At 36.2% G+C, this 25,302-nt stretch overlaps 1 protein-coding gene across 8 annotated transcripts in view; it reads right to left on the bottom strand.

Moving 5' to 3' along the window:
* Nucleotides 1–24,450, bottom strand: part of WDR17 (WD repeat domain 17) — a 54,361-nt gene extending 29,911 nt beyond the window's left edge. For 3 of the 8 annotated variants that reach the window (XM_058024202.1, XM_058024196.1, XM_058024195.1), the window contains exons 1-8: nucleotides 14,791–15,302; nucleotides 8,528–8,656; nucleotides 7,390–7,573; nucleotides 5,386–5,616; nucleotides 3,017–3,268; nucleotides 2,146–2,268; nucleotides 1,636–1,823; nucleotides 214–382 (exon numbers count right to left, since the gene is read on the bottom strand). In XM_058024202.1, coding sequence (XP_057880185.1) covers nucleotides 214–382; nucleotides 1,636–1,823; nucleotides 2,146–2,268; nucleotides 3,017–3,268; nucleotides 5,386–5,616; nucleotides 7,390–7,573; nucleotides 8,528–8,656; nucleotides 14,791–14,901 — 1,387 coding nt within the window. In that variant the 5' untranslated portion in view covers nucleotides 14,902–15,302. Of the gene's footprint in view, nucleotides 1–213; nucleotides 383–1,635; nucleotides 1,824–2,145; nucleotides 2,269–3,016; nucleotides 3,269–5,385; nucleotides 5,617–7,389; nucleotides 7,574–8,527; nucleotides 8,657–14,790; nucleotides 15,303–15,717; nucleotides 15,774–24,141; nucleotides 24,224–24,407 lie in introns of those variants that run through there. The other 5 variants (XM_058024198.1, XM_058024197.1, XM_058024200.1 and 2 more) reach the window with 5 other exon arrangements.
* Between the last annotated feature and the right edge of the window lie 852 nt (nucleotides 24,451–25,302).

Here is a 25,302-nt window from a genome sequence, read left to right on the forward strand (position 1 = left end):
CTCCATTCTGAGTATGAAATACTGTGAGCATTACTCAGAAGGGGAAGTTTCAGCAAGGTCTGAAGAATTGAATTCTACTGGTTTCACAGGTAATTAAGTTTTGTTTAAACCTTAGAAGATGCCTTTCTATTTAAAACTAATACTTTTATATGACAAACTCTGCAGTTAATGCTAATTGAAAGAACACTTAGACATACAGCAAAATATTCTTACCTGGAGCCCAAGAAATGGAATAAATAACCCCCTCATTACCAGGAGATGTATAAACCGCTGATAAAGTATTTATGTCCCAAACTTTTATTGTGCCATCAAATGAAGCTGTAGCAAGAAGATCAGGGTTATCAGGTTTGAATTTGCAATCAAAGATGGTCTCAACATGTCCCTTAAATGAAACAAATATTTAATCCATTTTTATTACATTTGATTTTCTTCATAAGTCCAACTCTAGATCAACCTCTAAAATACATTGCATTTAATTTAATTGTCAGGTCAATTAAGAGTTCCAAAACCCTTTTATATTTAGGCTTATCAGTCAAAATAAAAGGCATAAAATAACTTAGACTACAACATGCTCTTTCATAGGTTATAATTAAAACCAGAAAAAATTCTTTCCTGAAACCATAGAGTAATGCAATGCCAGGAACTTGTTAGCATTTTCTGTTGAAAATATGTTGCTAAAATATTGAATTAAAAAATTAAGCAAAACAAAAAAATTAATTTTTTAAAACAGGAACAGTTTTTCCCTTTTGGTTAAAAGTACCTGATTGGGAAAATAAAGTTCTGTATGATGAACATGTTCTACAAGTTGTCTAGTGCCCCACTGAATATTCTGTGTTTCTATATACAGTCTATGCTCTATTGCAGCTTAAACTTCAATCCATCAGAGTTTTAATGTATCAATTGGTTGTTTACCAAGACATGCCTTTGTAGAATTTAAGTTTATAAATATATGAAACACAAGTATTTTGTAAGAATTTTTTTAAGCCTCAGTTGCTTTACAGGATGAAATCCAATAAAAATGGAAAGAGAAAACCAACCAGCAGCCTCTATTCAAATGCATATGGGAATACAGCTGAAAATTGTTTGGGGTTTTTTTGAGTGAAAAGGGAACTTGGAAAGAGGAAAAGAGACATATCCTCAAGAACCTCAGTAACTAAAAGCCTGGTGAAGAAAAGGGTCATCTAATATATGTTAAACCTGTTTCTGAATTTCAGGTTCAAAGTAAATTTAATAATTCTTTGTAATGTTAAACTGAGTGCATTCACCATATAACTCTCTGATTTGACTCAAACTTTTATTCTGAATTATAGAAAACCCATTAGAGAAAATTTCTGAGAACTAAAATTTCAAACTAAAATTTCAGTTAAAAATAAACAAACGAAAAACAAGTCTGTAATTCTTTATTTCTGTTTTTAAAAAAGTTGTCAGAATACTTCCAACAGAATTCAGTAACTTCCAATTAAAAATTACTTTTAACTTCAGAACTGTGACTTTATTTCCTAGAAATTTGGGCTCTTTTTAACAATAGAAACTGCTTTACAGTACTGCAAAGCCTTCATTCTCCATTTTCTTGCTGTTAGAAAAAAGTGCATAAGCCAAATAAACTCTCTATTCAAAAACAGAGATGAACCATACCAAATCTCTAAGGAAATCCCACTTTTTGGCTCCCATGTCATAAAGCCCCACTCCACCATCCATGAAGCAACAGACGGTATGACCAGGAGGAAGAGAAAATGCTTGGTTTTGGGTTAAAGTTGGAGGAGGAACAGCCTCACTTGTTGAAGATGTATGGTGATTTTTAGGAGGATACTGTGACGAACATGCTTAACAATATAAAGCAAAAGACAAAGGGAGAAGATTATTTCTTATTACAATAATAAGCGAAATTATAAAGAGTAAAATGCTTGTATTCTAATAAGATTTAAAACAAAAGAAATGGAGAATTCCTGTATGAAGCCTGGTCTACTAAAGAAGGACCTTATAAAGTACTTGTCATTTATGCATTTGTCTAACCCACTAGCAGCAGAAGATACTTTAATTAAGAACTAAATAGCTGACCAACACTACAGAGATCTATCTGGACTCATAAATAAGATTTTCTTAATTTGCAACCATTTAACTAATAACAACCAAAATCACACTTACACTTTTGTTTTGGAGGAGAACTTAGAACATGCAAGCCATGGAAACCAGTTTGCTTCAATTTAAAATTCTCTATAGGTGTTGTACGTGAAACATTCCAAACACGTAACACACCAACCTGAGAATCTGAGGTTTAAAAAAACAAAACAAAACACAGAGGTATGTGGTTTGAGGACTGATTTATACAAAAATACAGCAGTGAATTAAACTTCAAGTCCTAAGAATAATTTTATAAGCAGGCACTGTCAACTCCATAGAATCATAGAATAGTTAGGGCTGGAGGGAACCTCTGGAGATCATCTAGTGTAACATCCATGGCATCCTACTTGTTCTCCATTCACCGCAATGAACATATCACTATTAACAACAATCATTATTAATATTGGCTATTTAAACACAGATAAATTCTTCCTCTATTTTTATAAAATATTCTGCCAGTCTTAATTTCTTTATTCATTAGTTCAACCTGAGCCATAATGTCTATGGTGTAGAAAAGAGGCAGGAAATAGATTACTTTCTTCTTTTAATCTTTTAAATCTCTGAAGTGGCATCAATTACTACAATGCATTTCTATTCCTATTCCCAAAGGAATTAATATATTTTTTTCTAAAGGGTGCATGAGGAAAATATTATTTAGCAAATTGTAGAAAGTCACATTATTTATGTAGCTAAAACTTTTAAAACACGAAAAAACCGCTCAGTGTAGTTCTATTATTTTCTGGTTTTGTGTTATGGTCTTTTTTATGTACAATTCATGTATGCTTCTACTTTTAAAAATATTATGAAACATAAAAATCAAACTTGGAGTATCAATTTTTGAAGACTCAGTCCTGTATTTGTTATCTTTGTATAAATCAGGAAATAAAAGCCTTACCTCCAGTTATAAACATTCCAGGTGCACTAGAAACCCAGGCTAAACACTGAACAGATGCTGCTGCACTGGGAAAACTAAAAGTTGTGATACAGGACAGAGATTCAGAATCAACTAGTCGAATACCATTATGTAAATTAGCAACAAGAAGGTAATCAGTTGACAAAGGGTCCCACTCCAGAGCAGTAACTGGATCCTCTTCATCTGTTCCTTCAAGAGACTCTGGTCTTAAGACATGTTTCTGATTTTTAGAACCTTTAAAGTGCACAAGAAAACAGGTTATTTAAAAATTAAATCAAATACATACTTTCAATAGTTACAAGATTGGCAAACATAATTTTTTCCTCTCTCCCTGAAATTTTCACTAGCCTGCTCTCTTGTCTGCAGCAGTGAAATTATGAAGCTTTCTTGGCAATATTTGACTTAAGAGTATTACTTTTTCTATTAGATTTGACTTTATGTTTAATACAGCAGAAAACAGAAACAGCTATCAGATTTATAAACATAATTTTATAGGAAACGAAAGTATGTTAAATCACATACATTGTTCTAAGAATTTCTGTGAGTACAGCTCTGCAGCACAGCATAAAATACAAGCCATTTGAATGCAAATAAATCTTCACACCACAGCATATACAGGCAAAATAAAGGCAGTAAGAACCAGAAAAACACTGTGGCAGTAAAGGCTTATTCTGAAGAAATGCCTTTAGACTTTTTTTCTTCTTAAAAACTGTGTGTGCAACTATGAAGTGCTTATAGATTCTGTAGCCAAAACAGACCATTCATATCTAGTCGGACACCCACAAAAAAGATTATATGTTTCACTTGATGATCCATATTATTGAAACCCACATTTTTAATATTATATTTATCTCCCACTTTTTTATTTTTTCAGAGAGATTAATCTTAGTTGTATAAGACAGAGTACAGTCCAAATGAAATAGATCTGTATTTTTGAAGTTGTGATCTTATAACAAAAAAAATTACTGCTTTTCTAGAAATAAGGAATTGACACCTTCCATTATTCATAGATAGACTTCATGAAAAGTATCAGTCTGATAAATACTTAGATGTTATCATATTAAAATTGATTTCCTTTTCCCAGTGCCAGTGCTAACTCAGTCAGCACTACAGAAGCAAGGGCATCTATTATCTGTGACATCCTGTGTGACAACTTAGTAGAGTGAACTGAAAGAAAATAAATTTTGCATGGTGTCACAGACATCTTTTCATAAAAATCCTTTCTTTAGGACTTTTCCCCTTTCTGAGAAGCTGTGGCCTCAGCAATAAAATGTAAACAATGGTTATCTGCTGCTGTGGAATGCAACAGGTGGATCCGTGATTGCTCTTGGGTGAATGTTTGGATTTACTGACCACTCACAGGAGAGCTGTTCTTGCTTTCTGCCAGGACACAGAACTTTGTTGATTCATTCCTTTTCTATTCTTAGCTTAGCAAGCTTCTGAGAATTTTTCTCTCTATTCCTATTAGCATAGTAATAATGTAATATATAGCATAAAATAATAAATCAAGCCTTCTGAACATGAGGTCAAGATTCTCGTCTCTCTCTTCACCCTGAAAAACCCTTACAAGCTCTGTAACAGCATGGCTGTTGGAGAATAATTCTATGTAAAATTAACACATTATTAAAGAACAGTTTTTCTCACAAAGTTGAAAATCAATTTTTATACAAGGAAGAAGCAGTCGGGAAAAAATTCAAATAGTCAACCTAATACAGATTTCTGCCTTTGAAGGAAGCTATGAAAACAAGTGGAATTTTACCTTGAAATGAGCATATCAACGTGACACCTTCTTAGGAGAGAGCTAGATTATTTCTAAAGTATGCACAAATGTGTGTGGTGGATTTCAGACAAAAAGAGATAAATATTTTCCCATCTATCCTTTGACAGAACAGAACCATGAAGACAATATTAAGTATGAGGTGAGATTCTACCAATAAAATTGCAGAGGATTCTAGAATATGAAACAGATGACTCCAGAAAAAATGCAAAAATAGGAAAGTAAACAAAAGATTCAAGTCCTTCCATTTAGAAAAATAAAATTGCAGAAAAATATAGTTCAGTAGAAGATCATGGCTGTTATCATTTGCAAAAAAAAAGTTTACTGCAGTTGTGAAAAAAATGCAGTCTTATCTTGGTCTCAAAAGGCAGGAGACATAAAGAAAATGCTCTGAATTCTGTATCTAAGAAAGAATATTTTTGTGATATGGAAGGAATAGGAATATTGTGAATCAAGAAAAATGTTGTGTATGTACCTGCATTATAGAATCTAATTTTAAAAAGTGAAGAATTACATATGGAGAAACAAGAGATACATATATAAAACTAAATATTTTGTCATATGAGTTTTTTACCTGATTGAAAAATAGAGAGGCTTCCATCAGTATGTCCAAATACCACCTTTCCTTTTTTCTTTGGATGCCATCTAAACAGACTGATATCTGACAAGAAACTATGTGCCTCTCTATGCACAGTTACCCCGCTGTCAGGTCCTGAGATAGTCCAAATGTACAGTGGACCTCTGTGCGACACAAATGCAACTGCGTCGCCTGCATTCCAGCACCAGCCAAGGGATGCAGGAATTCCTGAAACATACAGGTACACCTTATAAGAACCAGGACACAAAATTCAGGTAGTACTCCTCGACCCAGTATCAGCAATGGCCGTGAAAAACAGTAGAAATAATTTTTCTACATAGAAACTGCTAGACTGAAATTTAGAGAAGTGTGTGAATATCTTACAGTGTAAAAGTAAGCTAGACTTCCAGAGGCAGGAAGTAAAATAATTTCCCAAATTATGTTTATGCTACTTTGATGGGCTGTATTTCATGATATCTACACTTCATCAGTGCCAAAGACAATCACACATTTGAAAGAAGATAAGCCTGATCCTGCAAACAATACTTTCAGAATTTCATTCACTACTTTGCTTTGCTCTAAGTTATTTACCACTAAGATAGTAAAATACCAAGAATTTCAAAATGCCTGTTTTAGCAAAATACAATGAAATTTAGAGAGAAATCTAACTGAAGCAGATATTTTTGACAAGATCAGATATTTTAGTTCTGTAATAAAAGGGAACTCTTGATAGCTTTCTTCTGGATACATGACAGTTTTAATTCCGTTGTCCAATACCTAACTGTAGGCAGTCCTATTTAAGAATTTTGTTCTTAATGTCTCCAACCCTCATAATCCTCATAACTTAATAATATGTGCCTGAAGGAATAAATGACAGTAAGACAAATTTCTGAAGCTGAAAAATTAAAACTGTATTTAGACACTTTTATGTGGCAGTGTAAAAGGGACTAAAAGAGAAAGCCATAAAAGGTTTAAACATATTATCTTAATTCTAAAAATATTAAAATAGTAATAACACTTCATCATGTGTAGTCATTGGCTTAAGTAGATTTTTAAACAAGCCATGTATTGAAAAAAAGTACCAGCAATTATATTTATGCATATTATTCTTTTGGAATAGATTAAATCACTGTGGAATTTTCTTTCGCATTATATGGAAGACATAAAAGATTTCCAGAGGTATCCCTAAATTCTCTGGAGAAAAATAGAAAAATTTTGGGAGTCCCAAAATAGCTTATTAGATCCTGAGATTCTAACTGTTCTTGGTTTGCACCCACTTTCCGACAATGAAAATGTAGGAGTCAAGGACACCTGATGAGACTGACTGTAAGAATCAATCTCAATTTGAAATACAGGTACTGGTATTGAAATACAGGTACAGATTTTGACTGGCATAAATCAGCACTGGACATGGAAATGTAACTGTAACAGATGCCTGACCCCCCTAGACTTGTAATACAAGCTCCAGCAGTTTCAAGGCCTGAAAGTTTCAAGGCCGAGACAAGATTCAGGTGGACAAGCATTAGGGTATTTAAACAAAAGCTGTTGTTCAAATTCACTGATGATTTATACTTCAATCTGTTCAGGCCAGCTTTTGTTTGCTTTCACTTAGCTAAGTCATTGTGAAATATTTTATTTTAAAATTTAATTGTTTATCCTTTATACAGTGATGAAAATAATGTTGGTTTTGGGATTTTTTTTCTCCCCTACTCAACAAGAAATCACTAGCAAAGTTAATTCTTGAACTGGTTAAGTTCTTTAGAGAAAAAGAATAATGTCTTTCTTTACCAAATGCAAGATGGTTGAAGGCAATTTACTCACACTACCATTATTTTCTAGAATGAACTGCAACAAATCTGACAAGAATATTGTAAGATTGTGTTAGGCAATTGTTACTGTGCCAGGCAATTGTTAAATCTCCACCCTAACACCTATAGAGTTTACACTATATCAAGTATTTTTTATACCCATGGATAAAACAGATCTCCATGTTTAAAATACCTTTTGTATTGTCCAGCTTGGCCACAACTTTCTGTTCATTCACATTCCATATGATCACTAAACTATCTGCACTGGCACTTGCAAACACGTCAGGGTTGTGGGGACACCAAGATATGGCTGTGATTGTCTTCTTGTGCTCAGACATAATTGCATGGAGCTTGAATTCATTGTATCGGTGATCCAGCTAGACAAATAGTAAAATTCATTTTAGAAACACATTTTTTGCAAACTTGCTTTAAATCCCTCTGTGTTGGAGAATACTTCATATAACAGTATTAGACTTATGGATGAATTTATAGTGCATTGAACTATTGCCAGTACCTCACATCTCAATAAAATAAATTCGCATATATTTAACTTGGAAAGAAAGGTTGCCTGATATACAACTATGCAAAAAACAGTTTTATACCTATCTTCCTGTCACTTAAAAATTATTATATTTCATTTAGAAGTGTACTCAAACAATCCTAAAATGTTTTATTTATAGGCATGGTAGCAATAATTTAGTAATCTCCAAGGGGGTAAACAGGAAAGAATATAAAAAATGAGTTTGAAATCCTTCTCACTTTATAAATTACTTAGTACAGTTAAAAATACATATTAAAATAAAGCCCAAATATTACACAGTAAATTTTGTTCATTTTAATCCTACAACCTGTATAACTCTTAAAATTAAAGTACATCCTTTATTTCCTCACATATTTCTCAATCTGAAAATTCTATGTCACAGCATTTCTGGTTTTTTAGTTAGATGTTAATATACAACAACTGCAAACTTCAGAAGACTACAGTGCTGAGCTGTTTGGCTCCAAATTAAATAAAGGTAGGTCACTGAATCCTCAACTTTGGACCATGAAACCCCTATGCAAAAGACTATTTTATACTACAGCTTCAAATGGAATTGTGGAATTACTTCATTTCTCCCTCAGAACCCAGTCTTCTATCACTGAGTTTCACACATCTCAAATGTTTGCTGCACTGTAAGCATGTCTTCTAAAAATAACTCTTGACACACACAACTTCAAGGGTATCCTGAATGTAATATTGAGCTTTGCAAAAGATTTTGTTGAAAGGGTTCAAATTGAGATCAACAACAATATAAAAGCGTAACTAATCAGATAAACAAGAATAATCTTACCTGATAAATATAAACAGCAAGGGTAGCACAGTAGGCAAATCTGTCACCACTAGCGGCACATATATCCTTATTCCATGGCTGACATCCAGCAGCTAAAAGTCCCACTTGTTTCACATGTGACATTTTTGCCTTTAAAAGAGAAATTCATTAGACCCCAAGATGACAGAATATTAAAGATTAAAATAATGCATTTTTGTTCCCATAAATAATTTAAAAATGTATACTTTAAAAATACAACTTTCCTAAGATACAAATGAATGTATCTGAAATAAAGACAAGCAGATGTTCAGAGGCTTCAGTGCTACACAAGAAAGGGTGCCTAACACCATTCACAAAAAATTCAGTTGGAAGAAAAGGAGGGTGCAGGGGATCCCGCCCCTAAAAACTTGAATACTTCTTGATTTGTACTAGCTGCAACTGTTCATCATGTCCATTTTCTTCTGTAGTTCAATACTTTCTCTATTACAGTTTACTGCCTTCCTCTGCTCTCCCATTCATCTCCCACTGACAGCCAGACAAAATAAACCATATACTAATAGTTTCAAGGAAAACCAACACGTAGAAAGGTCTTCAAATCACTTGCATAGAACAGCTCTTTATCACATTATCCTCATTATCATCCTTTCCATTTAGAAGCTTTCTAAATTTTCTTCATAATTACTGCCTAACAAAAAACTTTGAAGTGAGCTGTGAAAAATCAAAGGCAAAGCTTAGGGTAACATTATTGTACAGCAAACTATGCTTTCTCTGTCCAAAACAAGTCTCACAGTACCAGCTGTGCTCAGAGTGATAAAAATGAATTCAACATAAAAATGCAAGAAATGCTTTGCTGGGCCAGACCAATTATTTACCTAGCCCCCATTTCATTCACGATAACGTCAACATGTTACCTAGTAACAGAATGTCTCAGGGTCACATTTATGCTGTGGACAGATTAATGGACTGAGGGACATCAGGTGGAAAAATATTACATGGAATATGGAGGATGACATCTTTAGGTCAAAGAGCTAAGACTATAATCCTGAAAGAGCAGGACAGCCACGTTAAATTTATCAAGTGTTAGGTACCGTATCAAGTTTCACAAAGAAAAGGGAATTAATGAGAAATGAGACTTCAAATGCAATAAAGCATTTTGAGGGAGCAACTGTTGATGAAGTACAAGGGTTGGTTCCTCAATGCACTGCTGTGTAACAGTTTAGCACAGATATGTTGCTGTAGATCAGTCTTGACCTACCTGATGTAGAGGGGAATGTATAGAGGGGGAAATATTTTTCTGGATGACAGTAGTATTAAGACACTTACAGAACAAACTTTATACAGGTGTTGCAGTAGTGATCTACAGTACCCAAAGAAACCAATTGGTCACTATCAACTAAAAATTGGTTGTCTAAATATTATCAAAATTTTATTTTAATGCATTTATACTAGGGATAAAAATAAACTTGAATTATTAATTTTATTTTTAATTTTTCTCCTCTGCTTGGTATATCTGCTTAGCAGGTAAACAGTAATTAATAATTATAGGGAACAAATTTCATATGTTTCTCTCACTTTGGAAAGTGAAAAAAAAAAATTGAGAGTGACTTATTTTGGGGGCTTCTTTAGCAGAAGATCAGGATCAGCTGAATATTTGAGATTGATATCTCTCAAAGATATCACTGACGCTAGTTACAGTGCTTAAACATTCTGAGTGAGTACCAAATGACTGAAGGAAATGAAATGCTCACATGTAACCTTTGAAAATCTGGTGAAAGAGACTGCAACAGCAGAACAGAAATATACAGAAAATCAAGTTACAAGATATAGCTTTGTTCCAGACTAGGGCTTTGGCTATTAGACTTCCTTTCTATCTGTCAATAATTTTTATTCTTCCGACCTTTGCAGTAAATTAGAGATTCCAGAGAAAACATTTCTATAAATTGCATAATCTTGTAACTTCTTTGCAATCCATCTCATGTTCTAAATGGTGAGTTCTAAATGACATGAGAGAGAAATTCATCTAATTATTTAAAGAATCAACATCATCAAGTGGCAAAAATAGCCTCCAAACTTCTTATTTTTCCATTTAATGCTCTTTTACTGCTTAGTAAAATTACAAATTCCAGAGGTCCCTTCTATGCAATTAAAATGTAAATCACATATGCAGAGAAATAATTTGATTTGGGGCATTCAAAACAGACTTCTAGTTCCCACGAAAAAAAAATAACTGGCACCATTAGCAACCACTTTTACTGAAATTACCGTCCCCCAGCTGATCCTCCAGCTGATTAGATAATTATTTTAGGAAAGCACAGAATACCTGGAACTAGAAATTTTGGGTTCTGCTCTTGATTCCAGGGAAAACAATGGTTAAAACTGTAGGTGTGTCAGCAAATTGATAAGGGACGTTAAAAAAAGACATGGTGAAGTAGGAGAGAATGAGCTGTAAAATATTAGATTATCATAGGTTTAGTTTGCAGGTTTACTGCCTGAAAACCATCAATGTAAGACTGATAAAAAGTTGACAACTATATAGAACCAAAGACTACACAAGCCTTTACTTCATAATAATAAAAGATTTTTCTCACTTTGTACAGATACTCTTTTTTACCTTCTCATATGGGAGCTAAGAATTCTTGATTTGATGAAGTTTTAATCTGTAAGAAAAAATGGTTTAAGACTTGTTTAATTTGCAGTTTGATTCCATGTAAAATTAATTGCAAAGTCAAGATCTCTTACAGATGCTAAAACAGAATTCTACAGATTTTTCTTTTAGAGTAACAACAGATTTGTCTTGTAGGATTCTGCAGTAATCTCTTTAAAAATACTGCTAATAGGTGAAATTTTTCAATTTTAGATGAAAAATGTTGGTCTGTAATATAGTGTTATTTCACTGAGTTAAGAATTCATGCTTAATAAGTATTCTTAAACTTTGATTAGATTTTCCCCATTTAAATATATGTAAAAAAGTTATATATATAAAATATTCTAAACTTTATTACAGAAAAGAATTTGCATTTAAATAACTAATATTTATTGTTTAAAACTTGTTCTTATTTCCTCCTCTTTGTAATGATATACAACTTGACAAGAGGAAGCATTTGCCTTGAAATTCAAAATGACAGTATCTAGAAGAAGAAATGACAGTTGCGTGTGGAATACTGACTTGCTCTCTCGTAGGTGTCATGCCTTAAAGCAATTTCCTGCACATCTTTTCAAAAATTATAGATTTCTGTTAAGCATAATTAACCGAATAAGCAGATATAAAAGAGAAAGATGTATTCATCAAAACAGCCTGAGCAAAAGGACAAAAACGTAGGAATGCAGCATAACTGAACATATGTATGATTTCACACTTGGTGCATTTTCATACAATGGAGATGTTTTATACTTTGTAAAGAAGTACTTTATTTTTAAGTAATTATATTTGACTCTTAAGTATACAATGAAAAAACCTCTGTGTGTGTAAAAAAAGCATACCACATTGGGAAAGCTAGCAGTGTGTGCTCACAGTTTCCAAGGAGATGAAGGAAAGAGGGAGGACAACAAAACCCTTTATTTTCAATTGGCAGAAACAGCAACATTCTAGGTCCTTCCTTGTTGCTTAATATAGAAAAAACCCCAACAACCAACCACATTAAACAGAAAATTGGTATATCATAAGTATTATTTAAAAATAGCAACTGAATTGACTAGATACATATCATGGCTTTATATCAATAACTTAAAGATAAATGCCTAATAATCCCTACCTTAGCATAGGTATCAATTTTTGGAAAGCATTTTAGAATTTCCATGTTCATTCCAATACCTTGCTGGTCCCAAAAATGGAAAATATTGTTCTCATTGTAGAATGAAATCACTTTACTTGACAGATGGAGGAACTAAATCTTGATGTTCCCGAATAATGCAGTTACTACAGGATGCAGGAGAAAAGACTGAGTGTTGTGTCACACCACACACAAAACTGCAGTGCCAGTAGCCTGGCAACTGCAGCTCTTTAACAGGCACCATTTTAATTTTAATCTAACTCCTTTTTCTCTGCTTCAGCTACTCAGTGTATTTCATTGCTCATTGTATTTCCCGATTGCACTATGATAACACTTGTAGAATAACAATAGCTCTTTAAACCCATCACTTAACACTTTCATTATCAATACGGTGCAGGCATGTCATCAGTATCCATAAATATCTAACCATCAAGCACAAGCCACAACAGATGCTCACATGTGCTTTGATTGTGGTCCATGTGCTGTAAAACCTATCCAAATATGCAATATGGCATGCATACAAAAGTGGATATAGAGTAGCCTTATGTTAATCAATATGCTTCTGTGTATACAAAGTGTAGTTTCTTAACAGCTACAAGCAGTAAAGTGCTAGTGTCCTCTGCTTCTGTTCACTCTATTGTCATTATTTTCCATCAGGTTTGTCTCTTTTCTTATGTGGAAAGCTTGCTGTCACTCCTGTATGTCAGACATATAAAACTCTCATATATCTCATCCACACTACTGTCCCAAGGCACCAATATTTTTGTCAGCAAATCAATGATAACATAATAATTAGTAAGATCTTTAGTGATATTATAATATTATATCATGTTATTTCTCCTTGAAAACATCGGGTGTATTTACCCATCCTTGGAGATGAAAATGTCACCTGTGAACCAGTTTCAAATTCATTACCCTATCCAGTGGGACCAGTTAGAAGCACTGGATAGTGGACAATCATTTTATCTTGCTAAAAGCATGAAGGTGTTCAAACTTATGAAGAAATGTTGGCATGTGTGCAAGACAGAGCAGAAAATGACTTCTGACTGAATGTCTGCCTCAACAGCACCGAGATGCATGGAAAAACACAAACATAATTAGCACTGGTGTTCTTCCATTGGAACTGGGAAACACCAAGCACATTGTAGCCATGTTAGGAAATTAAAATCTCAGTAATTCTTCCTGACCCATGAAATGAGAGTAATTGGAAATACTCTGGTATATATGGAAATATTCTGGTATACATACAGCTTAAAAGACAATAGATAACTTACAATATGAAAACTTTGACAAAACAAACAAAAGTTCTTCCTGCTTTGGAATACTGCAAAATGCTAACCAATCTGTAGTCTTGACGTGGTTTAACAAACTGCAGTTACTACTGCAGGTGTCTGAATAGTCTGAGGCAATGAACACTACTCAAGCAACTCCTCTGGGCAGTGATAACCAAGCCAATATCTGCAGAGTATTGCTTAATCATAGTTTGCAGATAATGTGTGCAATACACAGAGATATGTACACAACCATGTCTGATCACATAATGAAGCATCTAAGAGTCTGCATAAGATTCTGTTCTCAACTTCCAACACAGAGTTACAACAATCACCAGAAGACTGCTTTTCTGCTGGCAAATTGCCAAGACTGCTCTGATTTCAGATAAAGTTACCTCTTGACACATCTCACACCCGAATCCCTGATGACAGCTGTTAAAAGGTAATTCTACATCTGAAGCACCCATATCATGAGTGACATGTAAAACGAGAACAGTGGAACAGTATTAATATCTGCCAGTTTTTTTATACTTATGAGCATATAGCTGGCATTATCAAGTAATACACATTAATCCAATGAAAGCAGCTGTTTTCATTAGCATCTCCTGCATTCTAATTAGCTGACTATATACTCTGAAAACAGAAAAAGAAATCACAGAAATGTAAGGTACCATAAAAGAGCTTAATACAGTGAGAGAAATGTGACTTATATCCATTTCCCACCATAAATCTATGAAAGCAGCTGTAGACATGCAGCTAATACATACTAAAAATAAATCCAAGTAATCCTGCAAATGTTGCTATAGTAACAACTCCTCCTCAGAAAAATGGTAATAAAAACATAAAGCTATCCAAGATACAACTTGGAAATGACCCTTTGTGAATTTAATCTCTCCCAGATATTTGTGGTTTACCCTATTACTGACTATAATTATTTCATTTTACTCCATGCATGGTATATTAATTCCTTCTAATACAACAAAGTGTAATGTTTGCTTTTCATCTCATTGCATATTAAAAAAATTACTACTTGTTAAATTATGCAACCTAAAAGATGCAAGTAGGTGGCTGTCATACTTTCAGTACCTTTTATGCAGCTAGCAACATTAATTTTCAAAAAAGTCATTTTGTCTCAAACCACGACAACTACTTTTGATATAATCAATATAATAATAAAGAGCAGCTTAAAGAAGAAAAATATAAAAATAGTAAAAGAGAAAATATCACTTTAAGCAATTCTTACTCTTTGTTGTCCTTCATACCAATCATCTTCATCAAACCAGTGGGAAATATAAGTCATCCAAGCCATGAAAGAAGGCACAGTTGAAATAAAAAATACAGAACCTGAAGACATATAAGTACAATAAATCCTGTGCTAAAATTTATTCAACAGTATAATAAGCTATTCAAAGATCAGATCTGAAGTCTGTGATATGATTTGAGATTAATAAGTTTTAAACTAGTAAATATGTAATCTGAAATACTTTTAACAGCAATTTAAATGTTCTACCTATTTGATTTTCTAATGGAAATCGGAATTCAATACTACAGCAATTATTAGATTATATATTCCAGTATTTAAAATTGAAGCAGGTTAGTGCTTCAAGATTGATTTTGCCGTGCTTCTGAGCTCCAAAAATGAGGTGCTGTTTGAGTCAATCTTATCTGTCTTCTAAAAAATTATTTTCATTTTTTAAAAATGTACTATCTACAAAATGTAGTTCAGTGCACAAAAGCTTGTACTGAAATGTAAAATATGCTCAGAATCATGGGGAATGATTTGTTTTGGTTTTGTAGGGAGTGGTTTCAATTGGCACAGTAGGAGGGGCCAAAATTATCGCAAATACCAAGCGTCGTTTTAACTTTTTTTTTTTTTGTAAGAGGAAAAAGAAAAACCTGCAAGTCCATTGTTCACAGCCAGCAGAGCCTAAAGGGCTCAGCTGCAGCCACCAGCGTTGGCTGAAAAATGTAAAAAGCCTAATTTAACCAATTCATCAGAATGGATCTGCTTCTTTTCTCTTCCTTAGAAGAGTTTCACATATCTGACAACATTTATGCCTTACACAGGTAGTATCCTTTTCTGGTATGCCTCCAAGTTTCACATTAGGTTTCACAGTGCATTATGTCAGTGAAAATGAAGGGTAAAAATGAATAAAAGCTGTACTACCACATTTCCATGCTGCAGCAATATACTTCTTCAGCTGTGCTATGTAGGAGACATTATCATACAAATCTTCCTGACTGCATGGTTACAGCAGCTCAAATCCTCAATAGACATTGTGCAGACCTAAAAAAAACCAGTTTCTTAAGAAACCTAGGATCCAGATATGCTCTGCCTTTCTACGCTGACTTAACAAGCTGTTCCTCAGTTTGTAATATAATAAATGTAAAAACTAAACAGAGAATTCTATTGCTTAATCAAGAAAAAAACAAAGCAAAGTCAGAAAAGTAGCTGGAAGTACCAGCTCCTAACTGGTTGACATTACATGCCAATTCCACAGAGCAATTCTGTGTTATTACCTGTCCTACCCCAGAATGTGTAGTTTCCATTAAGGGTACTGTATAGGCAGGTGACATTCTCCAGGGGAATAAAGAAAAACAGCAATATTTTTGGTTCAAATCTCTTATTCAGAAATTCTGACAACCAAGGTGAAAAAAAGAAAACAAACCCAAAACAAACCACACACGCAAAACCATAAATATTTAAGTCAAGGCACCCAGTAATAGGAAGTAGCATTCCAAGATTATCAGATTTTTTGTAGTTATATAGTCATCCATGTAAATGGATACAGACACAAGAATATACAGAACTTCCTACAATACTGCTGAAATTTTTCAAATTAATTGCCCTTTGAGATTTCAGCTCAAACATAAGCATAAGCATAGTGCACAGAATTGCATGGTCTCATAAACTATATGAGAAACATAGCACCAATTCAGTCACCTCAAATGACAGCACTGAAGACACTCCTGACCATAACCATGGTCTATGAGCAATCAAGAAAAACATTACTGATGTACCGCTTCCATGAACAAAATTTTAAAAATCGTGAAAACGTATCCACATTATTACTGCTTGTTACACATGAAAATCATGGTTTCAATTCAATAAATACTTGCCCATTATGGAAAGTCTTTGCTTTCAGGGTGTTGTGTCTTTCTTATAAGGGCACATAGTATCACTGAGAATCTTGATCAAACAATGACAAGTAGTTCAGTAGTATCAAACTTGTTTCTCTTTTATGCCTGTAGCAGTTCCACCATCTCTGAAAACGTGTTTCTTTTGTATGCCTATGTATTGGTTTTGCACCCTCTGGCTTTTGGTAGTTAGGGAAGCCACAGAGGCGGCTCCTGTGAGAAGTTGCTGGAAGCTTCCACCATGCCTGGCAGAGCCAACTCCTGGTGGCTCCTGAAGATGGACATGCTGCTGGCCAAAGCTGGGCCAATGAGAGATATCAGAGAGATCTCTCTGATAACATATTTTAATAAGGAAATCAAAACAAAGTGCAGGTGGTTTTTTTTGTCAGACAAGAGGAGGAGGTGAGAACATGCGAGGGAAACAACAGAAGCACCCAGATCAGTGGAGAAGGAGGGGAGGAGCTGTTCCAGGTGCCACAGCCACGATTCCTCTGCAGGCCGTGGTGAGACCAAGGTGAAGCAGCTGTGCCCCTCAGCCCTTGGGGATCCACGGGGAATGCAGAGATCCACCCACAGCCCACGGGGAGGTGTTCATGCTGGAGAGGGTGGATGCCTGGAGGAGGCTGTGATCCAGTGGGAGCCCTGGTGGAGAGAGACAGGGCCCTGCTTCCCGGCTGGAGCCGCCTGCCCTTGGAGCACTGCGCCCCGTGAAGAGGGACCCACACCACAGCAGCTCCAGGAGGACTCTGTGCCCGTGGAAGGGGCTCACACTGCAGCACTTTGGGGAGGACTCCTGCTGGTAAGAGTGCACCCACTCTGGAGAGGTTCGTGGAGAACTGTTTCCTGTGGGAGGGACCCCATGGTGTAGCAGGGGGAGGACTCCTCTCCCTGTGCAGGGGAAGAATGCCTGGGGTGATGAACTGAGCAAACCTCCATGCCCTGTCTCCCCGCACTGTCGGTGGGAAGGAGAAAGGGGTTGGGGAAAAAAAGGTGTTTTTAAGGGCTTATGTTACTTATTATCTTTCTCTAATTTAGTTAGCAATAAATTCACTTTGTACCTTTAAGTTGAGCCTGTTTTGCCCTTGGACTTTTTTTTCTCTCAATCCTTACCTCAACTCATGAACACTTCATTAATTTTTCTCCCCTCGGCCCAGCTGTAGCAGGGGAGGGTGAGCAAGTGGCTTCTGTGGGCGCCTGAAGTTTGGCCACTGTCAAACCACAACAGCCTGTACCTGCTCCACCATCTATGTGATCTGAGTTTTCCAGTCTCAATACCAACCTGTCAGAAGAATGAGTCTCTCAAGACAGACAAACACTGTGACTCACATTTAGTTTCAGCATCATCAGGGAAGCATGGGCTAAAATGGATATGGATACTGTATTATCCTTTCAATAAATTGGTAAATATCTTCAACTGAAAAGTACAGATATAATTAAAATCATCTCAGGATAGCAGATGGGAACTTAAACTGCTTAAAAATATCTGTTACAATTACCTGTGAATAAATTAAGAAGTTTGGTGCTAAATTATACGTGAAAAATTAAAGACAAGAAAGACTGCAAATGCATTATAAGGCAATTATATGTTTTTGCCTACTTCATCATTCATCTCCAGGTGCTGGGAAAACTATTATATTATAGTGTGCTGGTTTTGGCTAGGGTAGAGTTATCTTTCTTCCCAGTGGCTGGTATGGGGATGTGTTTGGGTTTGTGCTGAACAGAACTGACAACACAGAGAATATAATTCATAGAGATTACAAAGAGCCAAGGCATTTTCTGGGAGTGCATATGAAGCTGTAAGGAAATTCAGGCTGGGACAGTTGACCCCAATTGACCAAAGCAATATTCCAGACTATGCTACATCATGCCAAGTACATAAAGTGAGGGGAAGAAGGAGCAAGGGGAGACATTCAGAGTGATGGTGTTTGTTTTCCCAAGTAACCACTGATGGGGCCCAGCTCTCCTGGAGATGGCAGAGCACCTACCTGCCCATGCGAAGCAGTGAAAGATTCCTTGTTTAGCTTTGCTTGTGTGCTTGGGTTTTGATTTCCTCCTTAAACTGTCTTTATCTCAACCCACAAGTTCTCTGGCTTTTACCTTGCAGTTTCTCTCCCTGATCCTGCTGGTGGGGGAGTGAGAGAGTAGGTGAGTGGGTGAGTGGGGCTTGGCTGCTGGTTGGGGTTAAACCATGACATTCAGGTATAACAAAACTTATGTGTAGGATGAATAAAACTATGTGTACTAAATAGTGTAATAAAAATATAAAAAACCTCAAAATGTTCAATCCTTTAAATTGTTGTAATTAATCTTATTAAATGTTTTATAAGTAACTTTGTATGCTCTTAACCTAAAGTCCAGCTGGTACCTCCAGTTAAGTGTTCATTGATCTCAATTTAAGGACAACAAAATGTACTATAATAGATCAGACCAAAAGAGACATCTTCAAGGCATATACAGTCTTGTATATAATATATTGCCCAATAAATTTGTTTTAAATATTCTAGAAGGAATAAAACCAGACAAAACATCCTATTGATTTGATGCAGAAACAATTGTTTAATTCTTGAGCTGACACAAGAAAATGGCATGAAACTGTGTCAGGACATGTTCAGGTTAGACATTATGAAAAGATTCTTCACTGAGAGGGTGGTCAGTCACTGGGACAGATTCCTCCTGAAGCTTTCATGACATCAAACCATTCAGATTTCACTGAGCATCTGGACAATGCTCTTAGTCATGTGGTTTAGCGAGGAGCAGGATGTCGGACTCAATGAGCCTTAAAGACCCTTTCAAACTCATAATTCTATGATCAAACTTGTGCTGCAGACATTTCACAGTCCTCCCTTTGGAACAAGGTACTCTTATTTTAGCTCATTTCAGATTGAGTAGGCCGAAATACAAAAAACTTATAACTGTCAGAAGGAAAAAGTGGAAGGGATGTTGAAAATAATAATGATTTACCATATAAACATCACAATGTGTTTTTAAAGTTCAGAACTACAATGGTCAAGAATTACAAGAAACCAAATGCAACCAACCACCCCACCTCCCAAAGGAAACTCATTAAAAAAAAAAACCAAAACAAAAACCCCACTCGTGGTTATCTTCTCTTTGTATTTCATACCAAAGCTGATCTTCTGGACATTCCAGTGCAGATATCTGTTTAGCATGAGAGCAAGCTGCTACCTTACAAAAGACATGACCTTAACAATCTGGAAGAATATGCTGGAGAGTATAGTGGCCTCAATCTCTACCCACTGAAAAAAACTGTACCTAAATATAACATACATGTATAATTTGCCTAGAAAACAGACGATGAAAGATTACATCTGAAAATAATATCCTATATTGCATCAGAATGAGCAAACTGATGCTACTCTCCCATGTTTTCTGGCAATACAGAAATCAGCAATGCACTTTAGTTATGAATACAGATTTTTCAGAAATGGATGATGAGAGGTAAGAAACCTCTATTTTGATCTTCCACGTACACCATGAAATTTGCTCTTATTAAATAATTTGAAGTTGATATACTGTGACAAATCAACCATGTACTTTTTCTCAAATACATCTTTAACCACTGTTTCTGTTTCTGCTTAACTATTATGTACAGAAATATTTAGACATTTTCTGTTAAACCTCTATAAAAAGTTATGTTGGATATATTCTTGTCATAAATTAGTAGCATTATATGTTTTTCAAAATTAAGAATTATTTTAAATTAATCCAATTTTTACCTCAGACGTTTTTATTTTTGCTATACTTGGTTCTCTGAGAAAGCTTCCTGCCAATCTATATAGACATAATTTCATACTATGTCCCACCAAAACTCTAAAAATTATCTGTCTTAACTACTGAATTACTAAAGATTAATACGCTGTGACTTTGCACTGAAGACACAAAACTCATTAGAAGAATGTCTTAATAACAAAAACGCACAACAAATAACCCAAGAACAAAATACTTTAAAATTTCCTTAAATTAAAAAAGCCTAGAATTACTTTCATAATTTATATGCCATTATGCAAATTCATTACACCAACATATACAGTACAGAAGTCAGTTAAATCCTCAAGTTTTATTTATTAACAAGCACTTTAAGAATCTTTACACTGAGAACACAAAGCATGTAATAATGCCAAGTATCCTAAAATAAATCCTAAAATACAATGTTTAGGGTAAAGCTGTGCAAGAATCAATCATATAACGACACAGCAAACTTACACCTCAGCAATCTTATGCCATACAAGGTCAGGCAACAATTAGATTTCCCTAGACTTCCCCAACTCCTATCAAGCTACTAATGGCTCAAACATAGCATGGCTCTAGATAGGTGTCCTTTTTATTTTTTTCTCTCACTTGCTCTTTCCCAGCAAGCTATATGGATTTATCAGGACAAGATGACACACAGAACAATCAGGCCACCTCACAGTGATTGGAATAAGCTTTCAGTAACAGATGTACAACACTATCATCACCACCAGACCTACACTGGGCTGAGACTTTCACACAACCTTCTCACAAGCTACTTTTAAGATTGAGCTTTATCAGGAGATTAAGCTTTAGCTACCAACAATAGCAGTGGATTGGACTTGATCATGTATCTTCTTAAGGATGTTCTATAACTGGATTTTAAAAATAAATTCGATGAAGCTTTATAGTCTTTTTCCAAGAAAATAAATTACCATCTCTTCAGAAAAAAATTATAAGTTTATATATATTTATAATACCACTTTTACTATGGCTTAGCAGATACCATTCTAATGCTGTGAAGAATACATATAAAAAAATGACAATTTTAAATATCTCCAATTGTGTCCTTGGTCAAAAAAGACAAAAAGGAATATATTTACAGAGAAAAATTACAACCTCGTTCATAAAACCATGTGTATATTGAAATATTTGTATCAGTTCCGTAATCACTACTGGTATAAAATTTGAATGCAGCCAACATTAAAGTACCCCAGTTATGATTTAACCAGGCAGGTAGCTAACTGCCCATGGCCACTTGGCGATTTTTTGGTCTGTCAGCAAACAGTTCACATGCCAAGAAACACTGCATGTATTTTTTGATATTATGATCACAAGATTTTATTTATGTCGAGTTAAGTCATTCCATTGTAACATATTCTTCAGAGACAGATTCTAATAAATTTAGACTATAATAGTGCAAATCCCTGTCTGCAGTTATAATTCACACATTCATTATAAAGTAAATATTTTAATTACATCAACTTTTTATACTATAGTTGGCTGATTCGGATGTTAAGATAAATATAAATTAAATAATTACTATAAAGTACATTTCTAAGGCAGACATAAGAAACAACATAAGCACTCTCTCATGTACCAAAAACTTATCTATCAAGAAAAAAAAAGTCAGCATCTGCAGGACAAAAAAGACCACAAAGAAAATAAAATGAAAGTAGGAAAATAATTTAATGAAATAAAACAAATTCTTTCTAGCTGTGAAACTCAAAGTAAGATTTAAAATCAACTGTATTTGTTAATGGATTTGCTGAGATAAGAAAGGTTGAACAGTCAAAGTGGGGATGACATGCAGTTGTATATCAACTTACTAATTTTCCAAATTTGAATTGGTAGTTAAAGCTGGACATGGGCAAGAAAAACTTGTTTTTATTAGAAAAAGAGGTCAACTCTTGAAAAGTTTACCTCCAATACAATGTTCTAAAACATGAGATTTTCTGCCCTAGGAATTTTTACAGAGCAGTCAGTTTAACAGGTTTTTTCAGACACTTCAGAGCCACTTGTGCCCAAACATCCATAAAGGCAAAAGAAACCTCAAAATATCCATAAAGGCAAAAGAAACCTCAAAAAGCAAACATCATAATAAACCCCAAAATAAGAAACCCTTTAACTGCAAAAAGATTGCCCTTGATTCTCTGGGAAACCAGTATGGGATACAACTACATAACCTGATGACAGCCAGCAGTTAGCAGTAAAAGATGTGCTTAGGTTAGCAACAAATGATTAGTGTTGAGAAGAGCTCTTCTCAACACTAACCTCACACTTGACAAGAACACAGAGAATGTTGGAACTGAGGAAGAAGCCTGTAGATATCTTATCAAGGAGAATAATTAATAAATGAAAAAAAAAACAGTAAGTAAAACAATAGCCCCATGATATTTTTAAAATTTTGCATTATCTGTATTCTTCCATGCATACTCCATATTACCTCTCTAAGTTCTTTATACCACCATGTCTCCATGTGGGTTACAACAATTTGTTGAAGATGACTACAGTCTTAACTGAAGCTTTTGAACAGTTTTCAAATACAAAATATAAAAATGATATCACTAAGTCATCTAGCCTGATTCACGCAAGGCACTTATTCTCAAACAGAAACCTTGAAATGTATCAGTATCTTACACAGTTGTGCCTGTAATTAGGAAAGAAACACCACAACAGAAGTGTATTTTCTCTATTTTAGGACTACAAAAAAACTAGGAAGTGCAAGGATTAGAACCTTGAACTTATTTTATTATTTTTATTTTACTTTACTATTATTTATTTTACTTTATTATTTTAAAACAGTGGGAAACATGTCCTTCCAGAAATAACTTAAAGCAAAATAACTGTACTAAAGTTTGAAGAACATCTTACTGTTACGTGTTTCTTACCAGAATTCTTCCCCTGTTCTTATGAATAGCAGTAGCTGCATATTGTCAGGGCAAAAATTTTTAAACAAGGTACAAAACCACAAGGCTCAACACTCCTATAAAAACCCTCTAAAATTAGTTAGAAAGAGAGGCAATGATCTTCCTAGCCCATTGAAATTTTGAAAGACTAAGTGCATAGCAATCAGAAAGAGGCTCTTGAACCAATAGGGTTTAGCCCTCAAAATGGACATTTCCAAGTATTTATTTTCTATATCATTCCATGGTTAAGTCCATTATTAAGAACAGTATGGTCTTTGTCAAGTCTAAAATCCAGGATTATGTTCTTCACTGCAGCATTACCAGTAATTAAAGATCTTGCTCAACAGTAGCAAGATGAGCAAGCTTCCAACGCAGTTTCTCAAACTGTTGAATGACAATGTCTATGTAAAGCAACATCTTTAAGATACTAGAAGAATTTACTGTACAGAAAAAAAACCCTTAAACTTATTTCTTCATTTACAGAGTCTGCTGTCTTAAATTCACTCTCATAAGCTTTTCTTGTAGTTTGCTTTTGTACTTGAATGATTTTTTTTAACTCTCTAAGCTTGATTTTGCTTCCCCCTCCCACCCTCGTCCCAGCTGGGAAAAGCATTTATAGTATAAACAAGCGCAAAGCTCTCCCTCCCTGCGGAGGGCAAGCGTTCGCTTGCTTCTTTTAGAGATTGCTGCCCCCGCCTTTACTCGATCTTAAGTTCGCGTTTCCGCACAAGCACGTTTGTAAAGAGACGCACACAGAGTAGGACAGTCCCCAGAACAGTGTAAAATCCCGACAGTACCGTCAGACGGCTCCTGGATGCTTCAGACACCGCCCGCAGCCCCAAGCGCTCCCAGGGGCCGCTCCGTCCCCGGAGCGCAGGTGGGCGCAGGGCGGCGCGGCCGAGCCCCGCGCAACCTCCCGGGCCGTGCCGCACCCCGAGGGGCAAGAAACGCGCGGCAAGAACGCAGGGCAAGAAACGCAGGGCAAGAAACGCCGCACCCGCCCTGGCCTGCCGGGCCGAGCTCCGGCCGCTCGCGGGGGCGGCCGCCGGCGCCGCTCCCTCACCTGCCGGCCCGCAGCGCCCACAGCGCGGCCGCGGCAGCGCCGTCTCCGGGCAACCCGCGCGCCCGCCCCCGCCGCGTTGCCGGGCAACGCGCGCGCGCCCCGAGCGCGGCCCCGGCACCGCCGCTGGGAGCGGGGCGCGCGGGCCGTGAGGGGACAGCGGCCCCGGCCCGGCTCCGCTGACACCCGTGTCCGGCTGCGCCGTGCGGACCGTGGGTTAGCGGCTACGTGGCCTCGAAGGTCTCTTCCGACCTTAGTGATGCTGTCATTGTGTGACTGTTCCGTGCGGCCCCGGCTGGGGCGGCGGCTGGGAAGGGCAGGTTTCAGGGCCCTCAAGCCGCATTCCCCGTTACTGGGAGGGCACCCGAAACCAGCGCCAGGCGGGAAGGGCGGATTTTGCGCTCCCCGAAGATCTCCGGGGGTGCTGGTCCGTCCCCAGACGCCCCGGTTGTCAAGCCAAGCACTTGGAAAGTGACATGAAATTGACTCGGTTTGATAAAGTGACATGAATATTGACTCATTTAGCTGTAGCTGCCCTTCGTTCGCAGGGACCGTGGTTACATGCTGAAGGGCTGAAGGGAACTGCAGCTAACGCACTAATCCCATGAAACAGGAGTCACAAAATGCATCCCACCAGATCCCACTCCGCCTAGAGTTATCATGTACATATGTGGGTTTATGATTCACAGACACTTATTGGGCAACATCCACCTGTTTTTCTCTTCTACTTTTTCCCTCCTCCAACTGTTTGTGCAGCTGGGTGGTGGCTTGCAGTGTGGAACGTGTTTAGTGAAAAGTATTTTGCCTTGAATTATATTTCAGATAGAAGAATTTCCTGGTCCAACTCAGTTTATCACCATTGCTGTGTTTGTGTCAAAGTGATGCAAACAGTGGGAAA

This window comes from Melospiza georgiana, chromosome 5 (assembly GCF_028018845.1).
Source record: "Melospiza georgiana isolate bMelGeo1 chromosome 5, bMelGeo1.pri, whole genome shotgun sequence".
NCBI lineage: Eukaryota > Metazoa > Chordata > Aves > Passeriformes > Passerellidae > Melospiza > Melospiza georgiana.